Source organism: Heloderma suspectum, chromosome 7, assembly GCF_057233095.1.
Source record: "Heloderma suspectum isolate Gila_16-S chromosome 7, 16-S_ref, whole genome shotgun sequence".
Classification (NCBI taxonomy): Eukaryota; Metazoa; Chordata; class Lepidosauria; order Squamata; family Helodermatidae; genus Heloderma; species Heloderma suspectum.
Window position 1 is genome coordinate 15668067 of NC_139464.1, and position 24477 is coordinate 15692543.

Consider the following 24477-nt stretch of genomic DNA (forward strand, 5'->3'; position numbering starts at 1 on the left):
CAACCCCCTGCTCAATGCAGGAACCTAAGTCAAAGCATCCCTGACAGATGGCTGTCCAGCTTCATCTTGAATGCCTCCAGTGTGGGAGAGCCCACCACCTCCCTAGGTAATTGGTTCCATTGTTGTATTGCTCTAACAGTCAGGACGTTTTTCCTGATGTTCAGACGGAATCTGGCTTCCTGTAACTTGAGCCCATTATTCCGTGTCTTGCACTTAGGGGTGTACGAAACCCCCTTACTGGGTATTCGCAGGGGTCCGCGGGGGGGGGGAGGTGATCCGTCCCTCCCCCAGGAATCCTCCCTGGCTGGCCCCGCTCTGCGGCGACTCTGCGGAGCCGCCGGCCAGGGTCAGCCACAGCCAGACTTTCGGCCGTTGCTGGGCTGCTGTGGCTGCAAATGGCAGGGATGCAAATGGTGGTAAGTATTTACGTAGCCTATCATGGCAAAAGGCAGGGATGCAAATGGTGGCTGCTATGCTATTTGCGTGCCTGCCTTTTGCCGTAATAGGCTATGTATTACGGCAAAGAGCAGGGGCGCAAATGGAGTAGCGGCTGCCATGGGCGCCCCTGCTTTGTCATGATAGGCTACATAAGTATTTACGTAAGTATTTACGTAGCCTATCATGGCCTAATGCAGGCACGCAAATGGCAGCCGCTACGACAGCCGCCATTAGCAGCTGCAGCAGCCTGGCGGCAGCCGGAAGACAAGCTGGAGCCGCTGCTGCATCCACCGCTGCCGCATCTGCCACCAGGTAGGTCTGTCCTGGGGGGGGTTTTCGAGGGGTGGCGGGGGGGAGGCTGTTCCATTACGGACTCCGGGGGTTCCAAAGAATCCGTCCTTAATGGAGTCTGTGGCAGATTTCTCCAACATCCCTACTTGCACTCTGGGATGATGGAGAAGAGATCCTCACCTTCCTCTCTGTGACAAACTTTCAAGTACTGAAGAGCGCTATCCTATCTCCCCTCAGTCTTCTCTTCTCAAGCATGCTCTTCTAAACATGCCCAGTTCTTTCCATCTCCCCTCATAGGGCTTTGTTTCCAGTTCCAGTCCCCTGATCATCTTCGTTGCCCTCCTCTGAACCCTCTCTACTTTGTCTGCATCCTTCTTAAGGTGTGGTGCCCAGAACTGGACACAGTACTCAAGATGAGGCCTAACCAGTGCTGTGTAGAGGGGAACTAATAGTTCACAGGATTTGGAAGCTTGTTGTTGTTCAGTCGTTCAGTCGTGTCCGACTCTTTGTGACCCCATGGACCATAGCACGCCAGGTCTTCCTGTCCTCCGCTCTCTCCCGGAGCATGCTCAAGTCCATATTCATTGCATCGGTGATGCTATCTAGCCATCTCATCCGCTGCCGTCCCCTTCTCCTTTTGCCTTCAATCTTTCCCAGCATCAGGGTCTTTTCCAGTGACTTTTCTCTTCGCATTAGGTGGCCAAAATATTTGAGCTTCAGCTTCAGTATCTGTCCTTCCAATGAGCAGTCAGGGTTGATTTCCTTTAGGACTGACTGATTGGACCTCCTTGCAGTCCAGGGGACTCATAGGAGTCTTCTCCAGCACCACAGTTCTAAAGCATCGATTCTTCGGCGCTCAGCCTTCCTTATAGTCTAGCTCTCACAGCCATATGTTGCTACTGGGAAAGATTTGGAAGCTATACTTCTATTAATGCAGCCCAAAATAGCATTTGCCTTTTTTTCAGCCTTGAATGAAACTGTCTTTGCCTGCTGGCAGAAGGAGAGTAGAGAGGGAGCAAACCTAGCCTCCCTCAGCAGGGAGTTCCACAGCCTGGGAGCGACCACCGAGAAGGCTCTCTCACTTCCAAACATGCCTCTGAAGGTGGCATTCTCAAAAGAAGGGCCTCTTCAGAAGGTCTTAAGGACTGGGCAGGCTTGCATGGGAGAAGGTGGTCTTTTGGGTAATCTGGTTCCAAGTCATATAGGGCTTTATAGTCCATAACCATATTTTATGGTGACTGGGGGAAACTTATTTTAAATAATAATAACCACCACTTTGAGTTGTGCCCTGAAACAGACTGGTAGCTAGTGAAGCGGTTGCAACAAGGGAGTCATGTGCTCCCTGGAACTGGCCCTGGTCAACAGTCTGGCCACAGCATGCTGGATCAGCTGAAGTTTCTGAACAGCTTTCAAAGGGAGCCCCATGTACAGCATGTTACAGTAGTCCAAACAGGAGGTATCTAAGGCAAGCATGACTTTGGCCAGATCAGACATCTCTAGAAATGGGTGCAGTTGGTGCACTAGCCTCAGCTGTGCGACTGTTGGCAACTGCCAAAAAGCTGTGCAACTCCTGGCGACTGCCAAAACCTGTAAATCCAGTCTCAGGGCTGAGTCCAGAAATCCTCCCAAACTGGGAGCCTGAGTCTTCACAGGGAGTGTTCACAGCCTGCCTGTACTGAAGGTGCAACTTGCAAGGTAGCTTCCATTAAAAGCACATGACAAACAAGTGGCTAGTCCTTCTGATTGCACAGAAAGGATAACATAATAAATATGGATAGCCAGTAGGGGGGCTACTTGAGCATTGCTAAAAAAATGGAGGAAAATCCTCACCAAACAAGATGACCAAAAGAGGGCAAAGATTTGCCCCAAACTTGCATATGCTAATTTATATGTATAAATGTAGACGTAGAAATAATCACTATAATTTCAATAGAAATACAATACATCTCATCATAGTGGGGAAGACAGTGACCAGGTGACCTGTGTTCCTGCTCAGTCTGCTGCCCAAGAGCTAACTGTTGATGGGCAACTCTAAGGCCTCTGCTCACTAGGGATGGCGGAGAATTTCTCCCCGAAACTTCCGGGGGCCGAGCGCCAACGTGTTCGGCCCCCCGAACACGTTTCGGGGAGAAATTCTCTGCACCCCCCTGCCCCCCCCCCGGGACAGGACTTACCTTTGGCGAATGTCTCTCCCGGCGGTGGGTCCGGCCGGCGGTTCGTCGGGTCTTCGTCCGGGGCGGGAGCGGCAGCCGGTCTTTCGACTGGCTGCCGCCGCCGCCATTCCAATAAAAGAAAAAAAAGCAAACGCCCCCCTGATAGGCTACATGACGATTAACGTAGCCTATCACGGCTAGATTTGCAAAGTCAGCCGTGATAGGCTACGTAAATCGTCACGTAGCCTATCACGGGTGCCTTTAAAAAAAAAAGCGCATACGGATAATGGCGGCCCCCATAGGGAGCTGCCATTCCCGTTCCTTATTTGGTCGCTGTAGTCTACGTAAAGATTTACGTAGACTACAGCAACCAAATAAGGAACGCGAATGGCGGCTCCCTATGGGGGCCGCCATTTGTGTATGCGCTTTTTTTTTTTTTTTAAGTCACCCGTGGTAGGCTACGTGACGATTTACGTAGCCTATCACGGCTGACTTTGCAGATCTAGCCGTGATAGGCTACGTTAATCGTCACGTAGCCTATCACGGGGGCGTGTTTTTTTTTTTAACTTTTAATTTCGCAGCCGGGCAAGGTGAGGCGCCTCCTCCCCGGCCTGAATTTCGGCCGGACGAGGCGGGAAGCCTCCCCCCCGGCCTGAATTTCGGCCGGGTGAGGCGGGAAGCCTCCCCCCCCGGCCTGAAGTTCACGGGGGGAGCAGCGAAGCGCCTCCCCCCCACCGCAAAAAGCTGCGAGACCAGGTAAGTGACTTTCGTGCACCCCTACTGCTCACCCATCTTATGGTTATTTATCTTCAAACTGAACGTGGAGCAGAGAGCTCTTCAAACAGAGGAGACCTTCAAATAGAGGACGGATCCTCAGTAAAGCAGGACATGGCCACCCAAGCAGCCAGGTTCTAGAAAGTCAGTGGTGCACACTAGTTGAGGGTGGAGCTATTTTGGATCTGGGACAGTCCAGTTGAAACCTTTGTATGGTCACGATGTTTGCAGGATAGCTGGAGACATGTGCCTGCTGCTTCTCTTTCTCAATCTCATCTGATCTCGGAAGCTAAGCAGGGTCAGCCCTGGTTAGTACTTGGATGGGAGACTGCCTGGGAATCAGGCTTCCTGCATTGAGCAGGGGGTTGGCCTTGATGGTCTTGTAGGCCTATTCCAACTAGGGGTGGACGAAAGTCACTTACCTTTTCTCGCAGCTTGTTTGCGGTGGGGGGGAGCGCTTCGCTGCTCCCCCCGCGAAGTTCAGGCCGGGGGGGGGAGGCTTCCCGCCTCGCCCGGCCGAAATTCAGGCCGGGGGGGAGGCTTCCTGCCTCGCCCGGCCGAAATTCAGGCCGGGGAGGAGGCTTCCCGCCTCGCCCGGCCGCGAACACGAAAGTAAAACAAAAACAAAAACAACGTCCCCTGATAGGCTACGTGACGATTCACGTAGCCTATCACGGCTAGATCTGGAAAGTCAGCCGTGATAGGCTACGTGAATCGTCACGTAGCCTATCACGGGTGACTTAAAAAAAAAAAGCGCGTACGCGAATGGCGGCCCCCATAGGGAGCCGCCATTCGCGTTCCTTATTTAGCTGCTGTAGTCTACGTAAATGTTTACATAGACTACGGCGAAAATAAGGGCAACGCTATTTGCGTTGCCCTTATTTTCGCCGTAGTCTACGTAAACATTGACATAGACTACAGCGACCAAATAAGGAAGGGGAATGGCGGCTCCCTATGGGGGCCGCCATTCGCGTACGCGCTTTTTTTTTTTTTTTAAAGTCACCCGTGATAGGCTACGTGACGATTCACGTAGCCTATCACGGCTGACTTTGCAAATCTTGCCGTGATAGGCTACGTGAATCGTCACGTAGCCTATCAGGGGACGTTTTTTTTTTTTTCTTTCATTGCAATGGCGGGGGCGGCAGCCGGTCGAAAGACCGGCTGCCGCTCCCGCCCCGCTCGAACACCGGACGAACCGCCAGCCGGACCCGCCGCCGGGAGGGACATTCAGGGAAGGTAAGTCCCGTCCCGGGGGGGTGCGGGGGCGGGGGGGGGGTGCGGAGGATTTCTCCCCGAAACTTGTTCGGGGGGCCGAACACGTTGGCGCTCGGCCCCCCGAAGTTTCGGGGAGAAATTCTCCGCCATCCCTAATTCCAACCCTAGGATTCTTCTATGATTCTATCCCCGATCCTCCTGTCCCAGTAACATGCAGTGAAAGTGTGTTCTGAACTTCCCCACTGGCTGCCTCTTAGGGAAATTCAGTGTGGATTGATATCTTCTTGTGCATTGTATTTTTCAGAAATATATATTTTGCTGGACATTACTGGAGGACAGAAAGATGCAGACCTGCTGTTTTCAGCCACTGAAGTCAAAGAAGCTCTCTGTTAATGTCTGGTCTCAGCCTAACTTACTTCGCAATGTTGTCCTGAGAATATAATTCTGTGGACTGAGAAATTGATAATGATAATGTCAAGGGCTTTGAGACCAAAGTAGAGAGGGTATGGGCAAAAGTGACCGTGATCATGGGTGTGGCCTAAATGCTTTTCAAAGCTTATCACTTTTTACCAAGCTAATATTTCTGGCCCTCTTGAATGCTACTGGCCATCTAGGCCCAGTCCCATTCCAGCACTTTCTCTGAAAATAGATAGAAGCCCTACTCAGGTGTTCTCTTACCTGGGAAGATCAAACACCTGAGGAGGGGGAGTGCTACAGCCCCACTCCTCTCCCTCATCACATCTGATGGCCCGTATTCATGGAGGGCAACGTCTGAAGAGGAGAGACTCCTGTATCCGTGGAGGCTTTCCATGTGAGTCGGAATGCTGCAGTGCCCTACCTCCTAGTGTGTTTGACCTACCTGGATAAAAGAACACCTGAATGGGGGCAGATAGAATGCCTGAATAGGGACCATACAGGGGATGCTGAGAGCCAGTGTGGTGTAGTGTTTAGAGTGTTCAATTGGGACTGCAAAGACCCAGGTTCAAGTCCCCATTTGGCCCTAAAGCTCACTGGGTGACTTTGGGCCAGTCACTGACTCTCAGCCTAACCTCACAGGGTGGGTGTGAAGAAATGGAGAGGAGGATGATCATATATACCTCCTTGGGCTCCTTGGAGGAAAAGGCTGGATATAAATGTAACAAATACATACATATACATACATGCCGAGTGAATGGCAAGGAAAGTGCTCTGGACCTCCATTCATGCTTCTACACTGAGCTGATGAATATATGGGGATTGGGGGCTTCCCTCATCTGGCTCCCCCCATCATCTGCATATTTTCTATCCTGTTTGGTCACACTGATATGCAAACATGGAACACTGAGACAGGATCACATTGCACGTATGAGCCCCAAGACCTGAGTTCTTCCCAACTGTATGTTTATACGATATTTTATTGTAAGAGCACTTTCAGGATTCTCCCCACCCCCCCTCCGCCACTGCCCACAACTTGGCTGACAGACCTCCATTTCCAGTGTTATGAAAGTGGCAGAGAAAGGCAGCAGTAAGTCTATTCGCACACTCAGCAAGGGGCAGGAAAAGGTGGTATTGTGAAAATTCACAGGGGAGTCTCAGCGGAAAAAGAAAATACAAGAAAACTCAAGGAAATGACAGTCTATTGCGTGTTGTGGAAGACATAGAATTATGGCTTTGTTGGGATTTCCTTATTACTTCAGACCTGAGTTCAAATTCTTTCTTGTCCATGAAGCACACAGGCAGTCCTGGGTGAGTGACCATATCTTGTTTTTTGTCTTGTTTTTGCAAAATGAGGACTACTTTAAGTCAGGACTCCATGATCTTTGCTTTCATTTAAGCTTGTGGGTTGGCCATCCTATAGGCATCTTGTTGGCCACTATGAGAAACAGGAGTTTGGTCTCATCCAGGAGGGCATTTCTTATGTTCTTATGTCAGTTCAGTCACTGCAACCTCTGCAAGGACCAATACAGAGATAATGCTGACTGGCGTTATAAAGGGAGGCAGCTGTAAGATCACACATCCCAGCTGACAGTTTTCTTACATTTCTATTCCACCCTTCCTCCAAGGAGCTCCTGGTCATCTCACCCTTATCACTCTATCCTTACTACAACCCTGCAAAATGTCTGTGTTTGGGCTGAGCCATGGAGACTGGCCCAAGGTCACCCAGTCAGCTTCACAGCTAAGTGGGGATTTGAACCTGGGTCACCCCAATCTTAGCCCAACACTAACTGCTTCACCCACACTGGCTCTGCAGTTGAAAGTATAGGAGAGTCCAATTGTACAGCCTGCCCCTGATCCTTTGATTACAGTTAAAGAAGAGCCAAGCACTCTGTCTACACTCCCCTTGTATATCCCAACAAAAGCTATCAATGGCTACTAGTCTTAGGAGCACAAGAACCTCTACTAATCTTAGAGCACAAGACTATAAAAGAGAACTGCCGGATCAGACTAAAGGCCTATCTAGTCCAGCATTCTGTCACCACAGTGGCCAATTAGATGTCTCTGGAAGCCCACAAGCAACTGCTACACATAGCCACACTGCAGGGGTGCAAAACCTCAAGCGCAAGAGTCAAACCTGGCCCTTGGGGTGTCCCAATCTAGCCCTCCAGGTGTGCCAAGAAGGCCACACCTCCTCCCTTAGCCCCACCCCTTCCCCCATCCACCAACCGTGTGGTGGTTTCCTGGGTTTTGTGCAGTTTTTCCTCATTCTGAAAGACAGAAATGCTTCTCCTAAGGCTTGTTTACTGGCGGTAAGAGCTTTCAGTTACAATATGCTAGGGCTGTTGTTGTTGTTGTTGTTGTTGTTGTTGTGTGTGTGTGTATTTTGGGCCCCACTGCTTTGCCTCTGGCCCCACCCCTTTTGCCTTAAGACCCACCCACCACTGGAATGCGGCCCATAAGAGCTTTCTCCAAAATGGAATTCAGATCCTGGGCTGAAAGTGGTTCTGCACCCCTGGCATATTGCTTTTGGTAATGGTGATAAAACATAACCATAAGGACAAATAGCCATTGATAAACGTATCCTTCATGAATTTGCCGAAACTCATTTTAAAGCGTTCTCCCACTTTTGCTCCCCAGCAAATTATATTCAGTGGCACACCACTTCTTGATCTGCAGGTCTCACATAGATAGACACCATGACTACTAGCCTCAGATAGAATTAGCCTTAGGAATGTGACCAAACTGTTTTAAAGCCACCTAAATAACTGGCCATCACCACATCCCATGGCAGCAAATGCCATGAATTATTTTATCTAGAGATGTGCACAAATGGCCTCTCAAAATTCTCCAGCCTATTTGTGGGCAGGGAAATTGGGGGGACAATTTCACCAAATTTCTCCTAGGGGAGGAGAAATTCTCAACAGTTTCTCACAGATAGGGCTCACTATTGGCAGGGTTTTTTGCACAGGTTCTTTCTTTTTTCCTAAGGGTTTTGGGCTTATTGCACTGCTTCTGTAAATGGCTTCCACTTTTCTGAGACAGAATTTTGAATTTCTTTGGGTGGTATTTTTGAGCTTACCTAACCATTGTGAGATACTGAAGCTGAAGCTCAAATATTTTGGCCACCTAATGTGAAGAGAAAACTCCCTGGAAAAGACCGTGATGCTGGGAAAGACTGAAGGCAAAAGGAGAAGGGGACGGCAGAGGATGAGATGGCTAGATAGCATCACCGATGCAATGAATATGAACTTGAGCACGCTCCGGGAGAGAGCGGAGGACAGGAAGGCCTGGCGTGTTATGGTCTATGGGGTCACGAAGAGTCGGACACGACTTAACGACCGAACAACAACAACCACCACTGTGAGGTGGCCAAGGGTGCTGTGTGTGTTTTCTCCCTCTATTACACACCTTTCCATTGCTCTGCAGCCTCCCGGGCCACCTGCACTTCCTGAACTGAAAAAGTCCCATGGGAGGAATTGTCTCCTGATGTCTTCCTCATGATGGCTTTAACTGAAGTGTGGGGAGCTGAGGAGGCTACAGGCTGCCACAGAGATTATTGTACAGTGACAGACAGGACACTTGTACACACTCCTCAGCCACCTCGTAAGTAAGGTAAGCACAAGTACCCCAAACCCAACCCATGCAAATGTTTCCTCCTTTGAATTTCTTTTTGAAAGCAATTTATTTTCTATCAAATTGAATGAAAATGGTCAAAAAAAAATGGGGGAGACATTTTTAGCACAGTACTAATTTTATCCGGCCTATTTCTGTTTTTGCTGAGTCATCTCATATGACTTGACCAAGAAAGTCTGCCACAGTCGGAATACATGTGTGACAGTCTCATGAGGCCCCATTGCCAGAAGCTTAGCAAAACTTTTGGTCCCAGAGAAGCTTTTTTTGTTTTTGTGAACCGCCCAGAGAGCTTTGGCTATTGGGCGCTATATAAATAAATAAATAAAAGCTTGAATAATATTTTCAATCCAGCTCATCTCCCCAACACATGTAAATATTCCCCCCAAAAGCCCAATTTCTCACTTGGATCCAGATACATCAAGGATCACCCAGGCATAATGGGTATTGACAGCCCGGCACAGAGAATTAAACAAACTTTTCGTTAGTTTCTTTCTGCCCCCTTGGCCCCTTGGCCAAGGGCTTAATAGGTCTATATTCTTTACCACCTTTAAGTCAGTGGATAGATTTAGAAAGAAAGAAAGAAAGAGGCAGAGCTGAATATTGCAGAAGAAAGAAAAATCAGAGGATCCCAAATATCACATTAAGTTCCATATCAGCAACTCAACCTGCCCTTCTATTATTGGTTTACACCAATTATTCTATTATTTGGTTTATCCAAACCTTCCTCCTGTGCGTTCAGAACAGCATGCATGTTTCTCTGACAACAACCCTGTGAGGTAAATAAGGGTGAGACATAGTAATCAGACCATGGTCATCGGGTGAGCTTCAGGGTAGGGGATGGAGACATATCCCTAGGGCCAGCCATGCTTGGTTAAGAGTAGGGATGTATGAGAATTTTGGGTTTGCTTGCAAAACATATGAACATGCCCTGCATGCATCTTTGCATGCAAGCGCAAGAGCATGTTCATTGAAAATGTTCATAAACTGACAAACATGTGCTCATGATGTCCAATTTGTGCAAATTTCCCAAATTTATGCAGACTTTGCAATCTTGCACAAATCCCCCAATTTGTGCAAATTCCCCCATAGGCCAAATGCGTTAGTCTATGGAGGAAATTTAGACAATTTGCATAAATTTAAGAGACTTGCACAAATTTAGGAAATCTACACAAATCAAACAGGGGGAAGTTGCACACATTTCATATTTGATTGCTGCTTGATTTGTGCCATTTTTTTCTATTTGCGCACAGCAAGCCACAATCACAAATGCAAACCGGAATTGGGCACATGATGAGTAGCAAGCTGTTGTTCAGAGAATTGTAGTGATCATGAACATGGCTCATTTGCCCATCGCCAGTTAAGAGGCTTGACACTGGGAAATGCATAAGGGGCAAATTCAAGGATGTTTCTGGGCATGCCAGGAGAGCTTGTGGATTCCTCCAATGCCCCACTCCCAAATGCAGGGAGAACTATGTCAGCCTTGAAGCTTGCGTAGTTCATTTTCCTCTCATTGACATAAGTGGGAGGGAAACAGTTTAAGGAAGACACCAACAGAAAACCAGAAAAGGAAGTTTTTAAAAGCAGCTCCTCCCTTTCATCTGCCCTGCCAGCATGAGCCTGGCAGGACTTTGGATTCTTTGGAGGTTCCAGTGCCATGTGTTTCCACAGCAAACAGTGGGATTGCTTAGTTAGTAAGTATGGCCAGCGTGGGAAAATCCAGCCCTTTTTAAGCCCACCAGATTTTCCCGGAGCTGTGGGTTTTTCCCCGGAATCCGAGAACCTTTTTCTTCAAGTGACATTTATGCAAATCGCAGCTGCAGTTTCCATAACTTGCATGAATTTCAGCCATAATTGGCACAATTTGAGGCCATAAAATGCTCAATGTGTGCAAATTGCGCCCCGCATGCCATGCAAATTAAGCATATTATGGTAGAAATTTGTGCAAGTTATGCAAATTGCGGCTGCAGTTTATGTACATGTTGCTTTAAGGAGAAAAAAAAAATCAACAACCCCAAATCTGCAAACTGGCCTGACTCAATCTGCATCGAGTTGCGAGAGCTCACGGGTAAATGAGTCAAAGTCCGGAGGGCTGAGCTGCTAAAAGCTTGGCAAACTTTAGCTCCTGGATGGATTCCTCCAATGTCCATATCTGTTAGTGCTGAAGTCATTACCCTAGGACTGCAGAGGTTGTAGAATGCAGGTCATAATCTTGCAACACTGTTACTACTGTTGTTCCTACTACCGTTACTGCTACTTCTACAATACTGCTGCTGCTATGACTCCTCCTCCTGCTGATACAAGCCCTACTGTTGATGTTGATGTTACTGTTATTACTACAGCCATGACTACTGCTGACCTCCTTACTGCTTCTTTGAGCATTTCATAGCGATATAGCACTGGGGTGTTTTGGAGTCTAGGGAAGGGAAGGGAAGGGAAGGGAAGGGAAGAAGGTGTCATTTTTCTTTCCTTCTTCCTGTATAGATCAGGAATGGAAGCTTTTTAACCTCACAGACCTCACGCCTCAAACCCAAACCCCACCCCTTGATGCTTAAGCTGTTATGGGCTTGAGCAGAATAATTACATGTTCTCTGCCACTGCCTCCCATATACTTCTACTTTCTTCCCTCAACTCACACATCCTGGAAGCTCACAGGTCCCAGGCAGGCCATTTAATATCATCATCATCACCACCACCACCACCACCACCACCACCATCATCATCTCTTTTAATCTGCAAACATATATACCTCTGCATACCTAGTGAGTCTGTTGAGTATGTAGAAACCAGTATTTTATTTTTGGTGGCCCTGCTTCACATCCAAACAGACAGGCACTCAACCACACAGGTTCATAGAACCATAGGGTTGGAAGGGGCCTACAAGACCATTGAGTCCAACCCCCTGCTCAGTGCAGGAAGCCTGATTCCCAGGCAGTCTCCCATCCGAGTACTAACCAGGGCTGACCCTGCTTAGCAGCCGAGATCAGCTGAGATCAGGCACATCCAGCCCTTTCAGTAACTCCAGGCTCAGTATTAGCCAGGATCATGGAGTCTAAACACAGGGTGAAAGTGAAGAAAACCTATGCTAAAACGTGTTCTGGGGTCCTCTGTCTTGCAGCCATAAGACACTTTTCCTCCTTTGATAGTATCCACAAGGGGGAGTTTGGACAAATGGTGCTACACCACAGGTTGGCTACCTGTGTGGCCAGTGGGCCATGGGCCACATGAAGCCCTCAGCCACTCTCAGTGCCCCTGTGGAGCCCTAGGCAGCGCCACCCATGTTTCCCTTTTGCCCAGCTGATCAGCCTTCATATGGGTGGCTGGGACCAAGATAGCTGTTTCCCTGCTGCTATTACCTCCTGCAGGCAAGTTTTTTGTGTGTGTCTGTGTGTGTGTATGGGTGTGTGTAAGTAAATGGGTGCCATAGACCCACCTACTGCCAGCTCAACCCATCCATTCAACCCCTGAAGGCTTCTGCAGCCAGCAGTGCAGCCCTTCAAAAAAGGTTTCACAATGCTGTCCTACACAAATCCTTCATCTACCCCATCCTTTCACCCCCTGAAAATTTCTGAGGTGTCTGGAAATGATTCATGTTGCCAGGCTACCAGTTGATGGGGTTAACATCTACCATGTCCTGCATTACATACAACTTTAATGGAATCTAGTGCAGAGGGTATGGGCCACTACACATACATTATATTTTTAAGGTGTCCATCTGAGTTGAGGTCAGCGTACACCTAGAGGTGTAGTATGTCAATATGACCCACCTATATGACCCAATATGACCCTCCTGCTTGAGTGCACACTTGTTGGCAAGCCCAGGCAGCTTTGCTAGTGCATAATGTACAAGATGGCCCTATGGGAATGCCAGAGAAACTCGTCAATTATTACACCTACATATTACACAGTTCAGTTAGGGCCTACGTTGTGGAGTATTAATGTAACGGCTTATCCTGAACTGTGAAAGAGGTCAGTAAGGTGCAGTTTCCTCCAGTGCTTCCACACTTCGAAAGAGAAAAGCTGGAACAGAGAGCAGGGAGCGGAAACATCACCGCTGCAGTTGAACTGCCAATAGAGACCCAAATGGAAACTGACCTTGTCTGTCCTGCAGTTATTTAGGCCAAGGTTGTTTGCAACAGCGACCTTCCCATCAAGCACCTGTTGCTCCCGCCGTAGCTGCTCCTTCATCTGCCGGGCCTCCTGGATTGCCTTGGTAACAGCATCATGATCATTTAAGTAACCTGATGACGTGATAGAGGAAAGGATATCTAGAAAAGGATTGGGAAGGGACAGGGGACACAAACAGAAGCAAGGTTACCAGGGAACATAGTGAGCTATTACCATCAAGACATTTAAATGATGCCTTCTCTAATGGATGTTGGACAAGCAAACTCATCAGCTGGTGGTGCCTTGGAAATTATTAGGGGTGGCTCCTCTTGGGGCATGAACTGTTGCATTTTTAATCCATTCTTCAATCAAAATCCAGAAATACATATTATAGTGTCTGAGTGTTACTGTGAGGCTACTGAAAGTTTACATAAAGAACCATGTCCCACCCCCCTTGATTAAGCAGATCATTTATTGCTTCACACACACACACACACACACACACACACACGATCTACCATGTTAGGTATTTAATTTCCTTCATTTTTAGCAGTAACATCTTAAAGACTAACAAATGTATTATGAAGTGGATGAAGTCCACTTCATCAGATGCATTAAGTGTTGACCTCCATTGGCAGGTGTGTGTGACCTCAGGCCTCCCAAAGGCAGGTGTGCCAACACAGGCAGCACACCCAGTCTGAACTCTTGGAGACATGAAGGAGGGCTAGGCTAAAGGCCAGAGGCCTGCCCCTTTTAGGCCTTCAACTCATCAAGGAGTGGGTGAAGTCCGAGAGGGTGTTTTGGATGTCAAGGCATACAAGGCTTCACTTTGCCTCCAGAGCTCGTCCAAGCAAATTGTGCACTGGGAGCTTTTCTTGGTGCTGTGATGTTTAGCCTTCCTTGCCCCATGGGCTCCTCCTTGGGGCCTAGTCTACATATGCTGCACAGAATAGCCCTCTTTAGACATTACCCTCTGTGCAGCTAGCCCTATGTCTGAAGAAGAACATGAGGTGACAGAATCCTGAGGTGGTAGAGTTGACTGTACCATTTGAGAGTGTGTGTGGGGGGGTCATTTTTCTAAGGCTCCCACAATCCATCTTATCACCTCAGGACTTTACCATCTCATTCTGTTGCAAAGAATCATAGAATAGTAGGGTTGGAAGGGGCCTATAAGACCATTGAGTCCAACCCCCTGCTCAATGCATGGGTAGTGTATATTCCACAAAATCTTTCCTGGACCACCTAAACCTGAAGTAATATATACAATCTCTTGCCCCAAAGAGTTAGGAGACAGTGCACCCAATCAAGCTAACAGAACAGGAATCCATCCAGGGGATGAAGGTTGCTGAGCTTTCATGAGCTCAGCTCCCCGGACTTCGGCTTGCCTACCCACAAGCTGGCCTGACTCGATCCGCATCAGATCAGGCCAGCTCGCAGATTTTTTGGTTTTGTCCCCCTTAAATTGACATTTGGGCAAACTGCAGCTGCAATTTGCACAAATTAAGCTAATTCCAACTGTACTTTGCTTAATTAACTCAAATTGTGGCCTTAATTTGTGCAAATCGCAGCTGCAATTTACGCAAATCAAGTAAATTATGGATGCAATTGCGCAAATTACACAAATTATGGCCAAAATCTGTGCAAATTATGCAAACTGCAGCTGTAATTTGTGCAAATGTTGATTGAAGAAAAAAAAACCTGAGAAAACCTCCCAGATTTCGGGGAAACACCTGTGGCTTGACTCGCAAATGTAAGTCAAACTGGGGGCTTTGGGGAAATCTGGCAAGTCTAAAAAGGGCCAGATTTCCCCATGATGGACATCCCTACCCTGTGCATGTTTACTCAGAAGTAAGCCCCACTGAGTTTTCAAGCAAGTTTGGATGGGATTGTGTTGTAAGTAACTGGGAGTAACGTTCAGTAAAAAAAACAACATATTTCTTTACACAACAAGTAAATAACTGAATAAATCTACTACCAAAGTTATGGTAAGGGCCACTAGTAAGAAAAGGAAAGAAGGAAAATTCATAGAGAGCAGAGCTAACAATGCATACCATAGTACCTGAATGGAACTTCCATTTGCAAAGAGAGTATACCTGACTACATGGACCTTATACTGGGCTACATGGGCCAGCAAAAGCATTTTTATGTTCTTTAAAATCAGTTAGCAAAGCCATAGATAAAAACTCAAAGGCAGCAGCAAGTTCAACAATAAAAGCCTGGGCCAATAGAAAAGTGTTAGCTCATTAAACTGGGTGTGAAGTGAGCAGCCTGGGGAAGAACATTCCAGAGTTGAAGTGCCACCATGGAAAAGGCCCTTTCCCTGGTTGCTGCCCACCTAACCTCTGCCTGCGGGAAATGACCCTTTGTGGCATTTGTCCCCCTTACCTATGTGTGGCACTCAGACAATGTGTCCACTGGGTAGGAACTAGGTCTGTCCTGCACAGCACCCAACACTGCACATTTGTACTATTGCCACACTGTATTAAAATAAAATGTTGGACAGTAAATTCTGAAAAAATAATTCCATCTGCCTGAGCAGATAGGGCAGGCTTATTAATTGCAGCATGTATGTGGATGGGCGGCGGGGGGGGGGGAGGGAATTAAAATATCTTACTTTGCTTCCTGAACCCTCACAACAAATACCTTAATAAAGCACATGTGATGATGCTATGAGATATGATGGCTGAGCAGATAAAACTCTGCTATAGAATGTGATCCCATCAAGCGTGCGCACCCCCACCCCCCCTCAATGCACTACCTGTCATTAAAAAACACGTAAGGAACTACAGGGCAGCGTACATTAGATTGATTCTCAATTCACTAATGCTGGGTTCGATGCTCCATTCTTTGGCTGCAGTTCACACACACACACACACACACACACACGCAGCCTAGCTGCAGTAGCGGCTGAAACAATTCCCCTTTAAAACATTACAAACATTCACTCATATTCTTTAACTCTAAATGTATCACTTGGATTTCTTTTTTTCTGCCTTCCTATGCTACCCCCCCCTTCCACCCCCACCCACCACACTGCTCTAGCCTGTCATAAATTATACTCATTAAGATCTACGTTAAGATTGTGTTTTGCAGCTTGCAAGGCGGATAGGTATAAAGACTCAAGATCCTGGGTCTAGATGTGTGTGTGTATATGTGTGTGTGTGGGGGGGAGTAACTAATATCAAGCATTTTGCTGCCATTTTGCTCCTTCCCACATTCTTGGTCACTTTCTCCATATCTTTTAAACTAGGGCATCAACACAACATAAAAAATAAATAAATTAAAGCCCTGAAAACTGTAATATGAAATTGCCCAGAAAAGGGGCTTCTGTTTGTGACATGAGGCTAAATCTAACCAGATCCATTGGTGAATTGGAACAGATGGAGGGGCTGTGAGACAGAAGGCTGGCACTAATCATACGCAAAATGACCGGCTTGCCTCAACATGTTCCATGGATTCCAGCAAACTTTACACCCTAATCCATTTTTAGAACAAAAAACATCTGGGCCATAAATCCTCTAATCTGCCAAAACACGCTATTAAATCCCATGATTTGTTGAAAAACACTAAGATTAAAGAAAGGAAATATAAAATGGCTAACTGCCGTGTTAGGAAAGTGTTATTAATACTCTTTTCTTTTGTCTCAATTATGAATGTTCTGTTCCTAAAGAGCCTTGTCTAATCATGTCAGATTACACATCCTTGCTGTATTGCTTGCGCCTTCTATCTAATCTGCTGATTGCCAAAGAATGTACAACATTGTCTCCTTGCGCTCCGCTTTGAAACATTACAGGGGAGAGAAGCTGGTGTCAGATTAGTTCAGACTAGCACGGCTGGAAGGTTTTGGCTGTTGCTTTTGTGTGTGTGGTGGTGTTTTTTTTTAATGCTTTTAAAAATCATTTCGAAAGAACTGGAGTTGGCAATTCTTGCTTCTTTTAGAAACTGAAACCTAGGAGTTTGGGAAGCTTCCAATTCGTGTGGGCGGAGCAGCCTTGGTGAGAGCTGTTCTATGCATAACAGAGAATAAGGTCATGGATGAGGATGGGGATGCAGTCCTCCGAGTGTTATTGGGCTGCAATTCCCATCATCCCAGCAACATCTAGAGGGACACATGTTCCCTGCCCCTGTCATAGATAGGGATGTACAGACTGTGTAAAATTTGCCCTGTCTGTGTTTCACAGATTGTCAGGTGCCCTTTGTTCTGCCGTCTGCCCACAGATGGATGAAAAAATATTTTTTTTTCGTCATGCGAAAAAATACGTAAATAATTATGTAAGCATTTACGTAAGTATTTACATATTTTACTTTAGTACGTAACATTTGGCGTATTGTCCCCCATTCCATTCAATGTTTCCTCAGCAGAAACTTACGGATTTTTCTACAAATTTATATGCATAAATTTAGGGAAAGTAAAAAAATAAATAAATCCAAAAGTCCATGGACTCTGCCATGGCCTGAGGGAGACACTCTGCAGAGGATTCCGCAGGTCGGATTCTTAGAAATCCAAGCTCATTTTAGTCTGTCTTGAATTTCTCCAGTATCCCTAGTCATGGACCATAGCTTGGCCTAAACCTGCAGCAACATGAGGTGGGACAGCAGACTTCATCCTGCATGTGAGGGATGCCTTCTGTGAATGCCCCCTTAGCTTTAAAAAGAAATACATACATCCCTCCCTGAAAAATAGAAGACAAACACATCAGAGAGAAAAGTTTGAGCTCAGCCTTTTCCCTGCTGTGCTAGTTTCTACTGGCACTTATATTCATTCTTGGCATTCAAAAATATGACCCCCCCGCCACCGTTTCAAATTGTGCAGCCTACTGTACCTCCTCATTGTCCTGCATTTGTTGATGCAGGCCTGAGATGTTCAGGATGGTACCACTCCAGGAGGGTGGGCATCTTATTTTAAAATTCCCTCAGTCACGTGAAAAGTTCCCTGCATGTAATAAATTAGCATATCAACGAGAGGACTAGGCAAAAGTATACTACATGTAGGGATGTACGGATTGTGTAAAAATCATTCCATCTGTGTTTTGTGGATTTTCAGGCACCTTTCACTCCATCATCTCCCCATCGGCAGAATTGGATTTTTTTGTGTTTCAAAATTTGTGCGAATTCACATTTGTGCAGATATGCATTTGTGCAATTTCGCACATGCGAAAATGCTCAAATTTACCCCACAAATGCACATTTTCATGCTTTAGCCTATAGGGGAAATGCACACTTCGGGCTGTTTTTTAAAACACTGTGCATACTTTTCTACAATGAAATTTGGGCAAAATTTGGGAACGTTAGAAAACCTGTCCTCATGTCCGCAGAATCTGCCACAATGGGGGAAAGGCCGGCCTGCTGCAGAATCCATGGGTCAGATTCATGAAAATCCAGACCCATTTTTTTTATGTTGTGGATTTCTCCAACATCCCTACCCTAACTACATGGAGGTTTTTAAAGAAAAAAAAATGTGGGGAGAATGTTCAAAATATATTCAAATATATTCATATTTTTGAATATTCAAAAATATGAATGCTCCCCACCCACAATCTAATGTGATACAAGCCATGATCTGGCTTCCTCAGCATCCTTGTTACCAGTCTATGATGTGTCTCTTACTTATGGCAAATGCCACATTTGGGAACATACAAATGGTAATGTAAGAAGGGATCCCAAGTCTATGTTCTCATTTTGCATAATGCACAGAATGGCTTTTGAAGCCTGACATTGGAAGAGACGCATTGCATATTATCAACTGGAAGGTATACTTGAAATTTAAAGAAGATGGTTGCTCAAGCCTTCATCCTTTATTAAAGCTCATAATTGACAATCTTGGACCCCCCTCCCAAATTCTTGCACAGCATGTGCAGAGAGAAGGGGGATCTATTTAACAGAATGATACTAGATCAAACTTCAAGATCATGATGGAATACTGGGGAAGAATGGTGAGGCTCCCATGCAAGGTGTCCGGGATTCCAAGCCTTCCCATGGAGTAGCGAAGCAACAGAGACTTGTTTAGCAACCCACAAGCTCTTTATTCAGTTAATAGGCACTCTTCACAGCTAAAGTGACTATACAGCCTGGGAGCTGCCCTCTGGGCCTCATTAATAGAACAGAGCCCTTGTTAAGAGAACTCCTGAAACAGGCCACTTGCCTTTCAACTACTGAACAGATCTTTCACCATGCTCCACAAGCTTTTCTGGGCTCCTCCCTTCAGGGAGGGTTCTCTTGCCTCAACTTCTGACTGGCTGCCACTCTGGTGGAAAGCCTCCCACCTCCTCTCAGCTCCGCCTGCTTAACCCAGTGGTGAGCTCTAGCCTCTGATGATGCTGGTCCTTCTTCCCCCTCTGGCAGAGACCAAGTTTCCATGAGGACTGGGGAAGATGGTCTCTGAGCCTGGCCCTCCTGGTCAATAAACCCCTGGGAAGGTATTTCACTGACTCCTGGAGAGTCTTGGGGAATTTCCTCCACCACTCCCTGTCCTAGCTGGGCTTCTTCTTGCTCCAATTCCAAATCTGAATCCAAGTCAGAAAGCAAATCAGGGAGCCTGGGCCCAATCCTGACAAACGGTTCAAGCCAGTTTAGTTTCATGAGTTTGATTCCCTGTTCAAACTTGCAAATGGGCTCATTATCAGAACTGAATAATGTGATCAAGAGAATACTGGGCTCTACCATTTCAGACTGCAGGCAAGAGATCACATGTCTGAATGTTTGTTTGCAGTAAAAACACCCATACCTCTTTGCACACAGAAAGGTAGCCAGTCACAGAGAACCATTTTAGCCTAGCCTTCTCCTTGACATGGCTAACTTTCTATTGAAAGTAAATTTTTGATGATGATGTTGGGCAGTATTCAAATATGTGACTCTACCGCTGCAGGTTAAAATGGTACACCCCAGTGACTTTTCTGATCATGTGTTCCAGCACTTGCACAAGTCTGCAGATATATCAGGCAAACTACGCAGTATGTTTCCCACTGAATGCAGACATGGTGGGATTAATTCTCACACCTGGAAACAAGTTAACAAACATCCACAGTGGCATTATCACTGTCTTTGTCAAGCAGCAAACCTGACAAAGAGTTGCCCACAAGTACCCTGGTGGTCTTGATTAAAGCAGGTATGGTGCTTATAAGCGGTATTATCCTCTCTTTCCAGAAGAGTTTGCTTAAGAACAAGATGCCTCACCCTCCTCCAGATTATATGGGTGTGTTCCCCTCCCCAGTCTAAGCACTGCTATCTTTGAGAACTTTTGGCACCAGGCAGCGAACGAAAGGGGGTGGGGGAGGCAAGCATCCCTTATGTTTTCCAGGAGCTGCCAAGATGCTGGTGTGCAGGAAAAATAATTAATATAGATGCCAGTAGAATATGTCCCCCCCACCCTTAGGGTTGGTGGCAAATCATTGACAGGAAAAGGGAACTGCATTACACAAAATGCGTTTAGCGGTGGGGATTGCCAAGTTGCAATTTTATAGTTGAGGAACATAACTGAAAAAGATGAGAGGCAGTGCGTTACTGTTATTTTTAGAGCTGTTTGCAAGTAGCTTCTTGAAATTCTCCACCTTAATCTGCGACATCCCTACTACTTTGTGATTATTTATTTATTTATTTATTTATTTATTTATTTATTGCATTATTGCATTTATATCCCACCTTTTTCCCCCTCTTGCAAGGAACCCAAGGTGGGATATACATTATCTTCCTCCTCTCCATTTTATCCTCACAACAACAACCCTGTGAGGTAGGTTGGGCTGAGAGTGTGTGACTGGCCCAAAGTCACCCAGTGAGCTTCCATGGCCGAGTGGGGACTAGAACCCGAATCTCCTGGCTCCCAGTCCAACACTCCAGCCACTACACCACACTGGTTCTCCATTATAAAAAGATGATGATGATGATAATGGGTGCTGTGGTGACTGTATACTCATGCAGGTCCAGGTGCTGACTGTGGGTTTGTTTGCTGCTTCCCCCATCACCTGCTGTTCTCTTGATGGTCAGCTGGGGGGTCCTTGGGGCTGTGGGGCCCTGGACTTTGACCCCCACTGCTGGCTAATATTGCTTTCCACTCCTGTTTGTGGGATAGATTATTGTATCATTTTTGTTTTACTGTGTTAACCTTATATTATCTGCCCTAGGAGACTATTGTCCAAAGAGTGGGGTATAAATTTGCTAAATAAAAGTAGACACAATAAAATAGTTCAGAAGCAGCATCAGATATTTCTGTCCTGGTGGCTGGGATTTACCAAGGAAGTGGCTGACAATTGAATTCAGTGTTATATTTTAGATGTGTGTATAGGTTGCTGACATTGCAAATGGCCAAGGCAGGGTGCTAATGTGTAGGCCTGTAACTAGAGGTGGGCTAGAGCCTGCCCCCCTAAATTTTCTCTGCCCCCCTAATTTTTTTAATGAACAAACTATTTTAAAAAACAGTTTACAGGAGGGATGTGCGAACCCACCCCCGCCTGGGTTGTCTGGGCACCTGCCCAGCTCCTGCCCCCACTCACCAGTCCCCAGACCATGCTCGAGCCCCTCCTGCATGCAATGAGTGGCCCGCACTCACCTCAGTGGCCTCATCAAGCTCTGTGGTCACCATTTTTGAAAAATAAAATGGCAATCGCAAAAATGTGCTATTTGCAAATATTTTTGTGCATACACAAATATGCACCTTTGCAAACATGCGCATTTTCACACATATGGAGATATGCACATTTTTGTGTTTGCCATTTTATTTTCCCAAAAATGTCGACCACAGAGCTCAATGGGGGCACTGGGATGAGTATTGGCCGCTCGCTGAGTTTGGGCAGGGGAGAGTAGGGGCAGGGGTAGGCAAGTGGGGTTCTGGGGTACAGGCAGGGGGTTTCCGCCAGATTCCTGGATGGAATCAGGTGCCCGTGCCATCCCTAAGTTACAGATTTGTCATTAAAAGGCCTGTAAACCAGATGATCATTTTTTGGCAGCCCCCCAAGAACTTTCAGGCTGGGTATGGGTCTGCCTGTGTCTGACTTTACAGATGACAGTCCTCTATTTGAAGAGCTGCCCAGCTGGCCTTGAAGTTGCCCATCAGCAGTTAGCACTTTGACAGCAGGCTGAGCAAAGCACACATGTCGTCCAGTCACCTTAATCACGACTTGTGTTGCATTTCTATTTAAATATATAGTCATCATTTCTAAATGTGCATCTGTACATCTAAATTGGCCCATGAAAATCAGTGTCCTTTTGTCCTCTTTTTTGGTGATGCGTTTCCTCTCCCCCTTTTTGCGGGGAGGAGGTGTATGCCTACATGGCCACCCTGGGTCAATAGCACATAGCACAATTTGGTCTTCTACCTTCCACTAACTGTAACTCAACAGGTAACTACCAGCAAAAAATCCCCCCTCCTTATAGGAAAGAGGGAAATCACTAGGCTCTGTTATCCTAGACAGCATGCACAGAGATACCATTTTGTAACCTCAAAAAGTCCCTTTCTATATCTGTCCTGCAAAGATATATGGCCGTGAAGTCTATGTCATTAACAATAACTTAAGTATGTTATCTTTTGGTCCACAGTTTCCCATGGTTTATTAATGGTATAACACATTAATTCTCCTTACAAGAGTGACCTTTACAACTCCAGTCATCCTCACAGCTTTTATCCAATTACATTATCACTCATTACAGGTACAGCCTTTCAAAATCTACATTTCCCCGAAAGGGAGGGGGAGAAATGGCAAGGATTCCAAATAGGAAAGATAACAGAAAATGGGAAAGAAAAGTTTTTATCTGAAAAATTAAGGAGAGTGTGCAGCTATTCTGAGGCTGACCAAACCTGCTTAGAGTGCTTAAGCCTGTTGTAGAGGAGTAAATCTGGGGTATGTTTGTAGGTTTACCCCAACAGCTCCCTGGAACCCTTTTGTGCATCCAGGAGTTCCCAATGATACCTGTGCACATCCAAGGCCCCTTGCACCAGAGTAAATATCCACCAGATGCAGAGTTGGGGAAAAGTTGGGAGCTAGCATTATAGAGAACCTTGGACCATTTTTTTTTTTTTTTTTTTTTTACAAAATTAGGTATATTTTATTTGGGATATTGTGGGACTGCCTCTGAAAAATCTTTGGAAGCTTCATGTGGTTCAGAATGCAGCAGACCAAGGATCATATCATATGCAGTGTTCTGATTATATTATTTTTATCTTACAATTTTATCTACACCTAATAGCCATTCGCTTCTGGGCCTTGGGGGCCTGAAACAGTCTAGGACCAGGATGACTTGGGAACTGCCTGCTTCCATAGCCAAAATGCTGGGTTGTTCTAATTTAGAGTGCTTTGAAAGTTCAAAAAGCACTACATAAATGAGTGCTGATGTGAAATGGCAACCCAAAATGTGCTACCCACCATTTTTGTGTGGTGAAAATGGAGGAGGCACTTTTGATCCATTTTGGGAGGGAGGCTATAAAAACTATCCATGGAAAACACTTGGCTTCAAAATGGGTGTGTGTGGGGTGGGTGGGTGAGTGAAAATGTGTGTCCCAAAACATAGGGCTGATGAAGGAGGCAGTGAACATCTCCACATAGCTAAAGAAAAGTTACAAAAAGTAAAATAAAATAAAAGGAAACACTGTCAATGCTGAAACATGTGGAGAAGTTGGCTGTCCCACATCAGCCCTCAGTTTTGGGATACTTGTTTTCACTCCCCCCCCCCACTTTTTAAGCCAACTATTTTCCACAATGGACATTTGGCTCAGTTCTGGAGACAAACTTTCTTTTCTAAATGAAATGTGAAAACTTCAAGGCAGGGGCCTACATCAGTCCTTGAGGAGGGCAGGCTGTTGCAGGCTTCCTTGTCAAAGGAAGGGCCTGATCAGTAAAGATGTATGGGAAAGTTGTTTCAGTTCACTTTTGAACAGGATTTACTAGTGCTGTGCCAAAAATTTCTCCCACAATTTTTTTTTTTTTACCATTCTCATTCAATTTGATGGAAAAGAAATTGCTTTCAAAAAGAAATTCAAAGGAGAAGACATTTTGGAGAAAGTCTCATGGACTGCGTTTGGGGATTTTGTGCTTACTTTACTTATGAGGTGGCCATGGAGCTTAATATACTTATGAGGTGGCCATGGAATGTACAGTGATTCACTGTACAATAATCTCTGTGGCAGCCTGTAGCCTCCTTGGCCTCCCGCACTTCAGTTACAGCCATCATGAGGAAGACATCATGAGGCAATTCCTCCCATGGGGCTTTTTCATTCAGGAACGGCAGATGGCCTGGGAGGCTGCAGAGCAATGGAAATGTGGGTAATAGAGAGAGAAAACACACACAGCACCCTCGGCCACCTTCCAGTGATTAGGTAAGCTCAAAAACCAAAAGAAACGCAAAATTCTGCCTCAAAAAAATGGAAGCCTTAACATAGTTGATGCTGTGGCCACTTGCAGGTGCAGTGAAATAAACTAAAACCCTGGGGGGGGGGACTGTGCTTCAACCCCTGCCAAAAGCGAGC

The 24477-nt window shown here is 46.2% G+C and overlaps 1 protein-coding gene across 3 annotated transcripts in view; it reads right to left on the reverse strand.

The window, feature by feature from the left end:
* Nucleotides 1-24477, reverse strand: part of SOX5 (SRY-box transcription factor 5) — a 738693-nt gene that overhangs the window by 63268 nt on the left and 650948 nt on the right. For all 3 annotated transcript variants that reach the window (XM_084809162.1, XM_084809164.1, XM_084809161.1), the window contains one exon: nucleotides 13014-13186. In XM_084809162.1, coding sequence (XP_084665288.1) covers nucleotides 13014-13186 — 173 coding nt within the window. The remainder of the gene's footprint in view (nucleotides 1-13013; nucleotides 13187-24477) is intronic.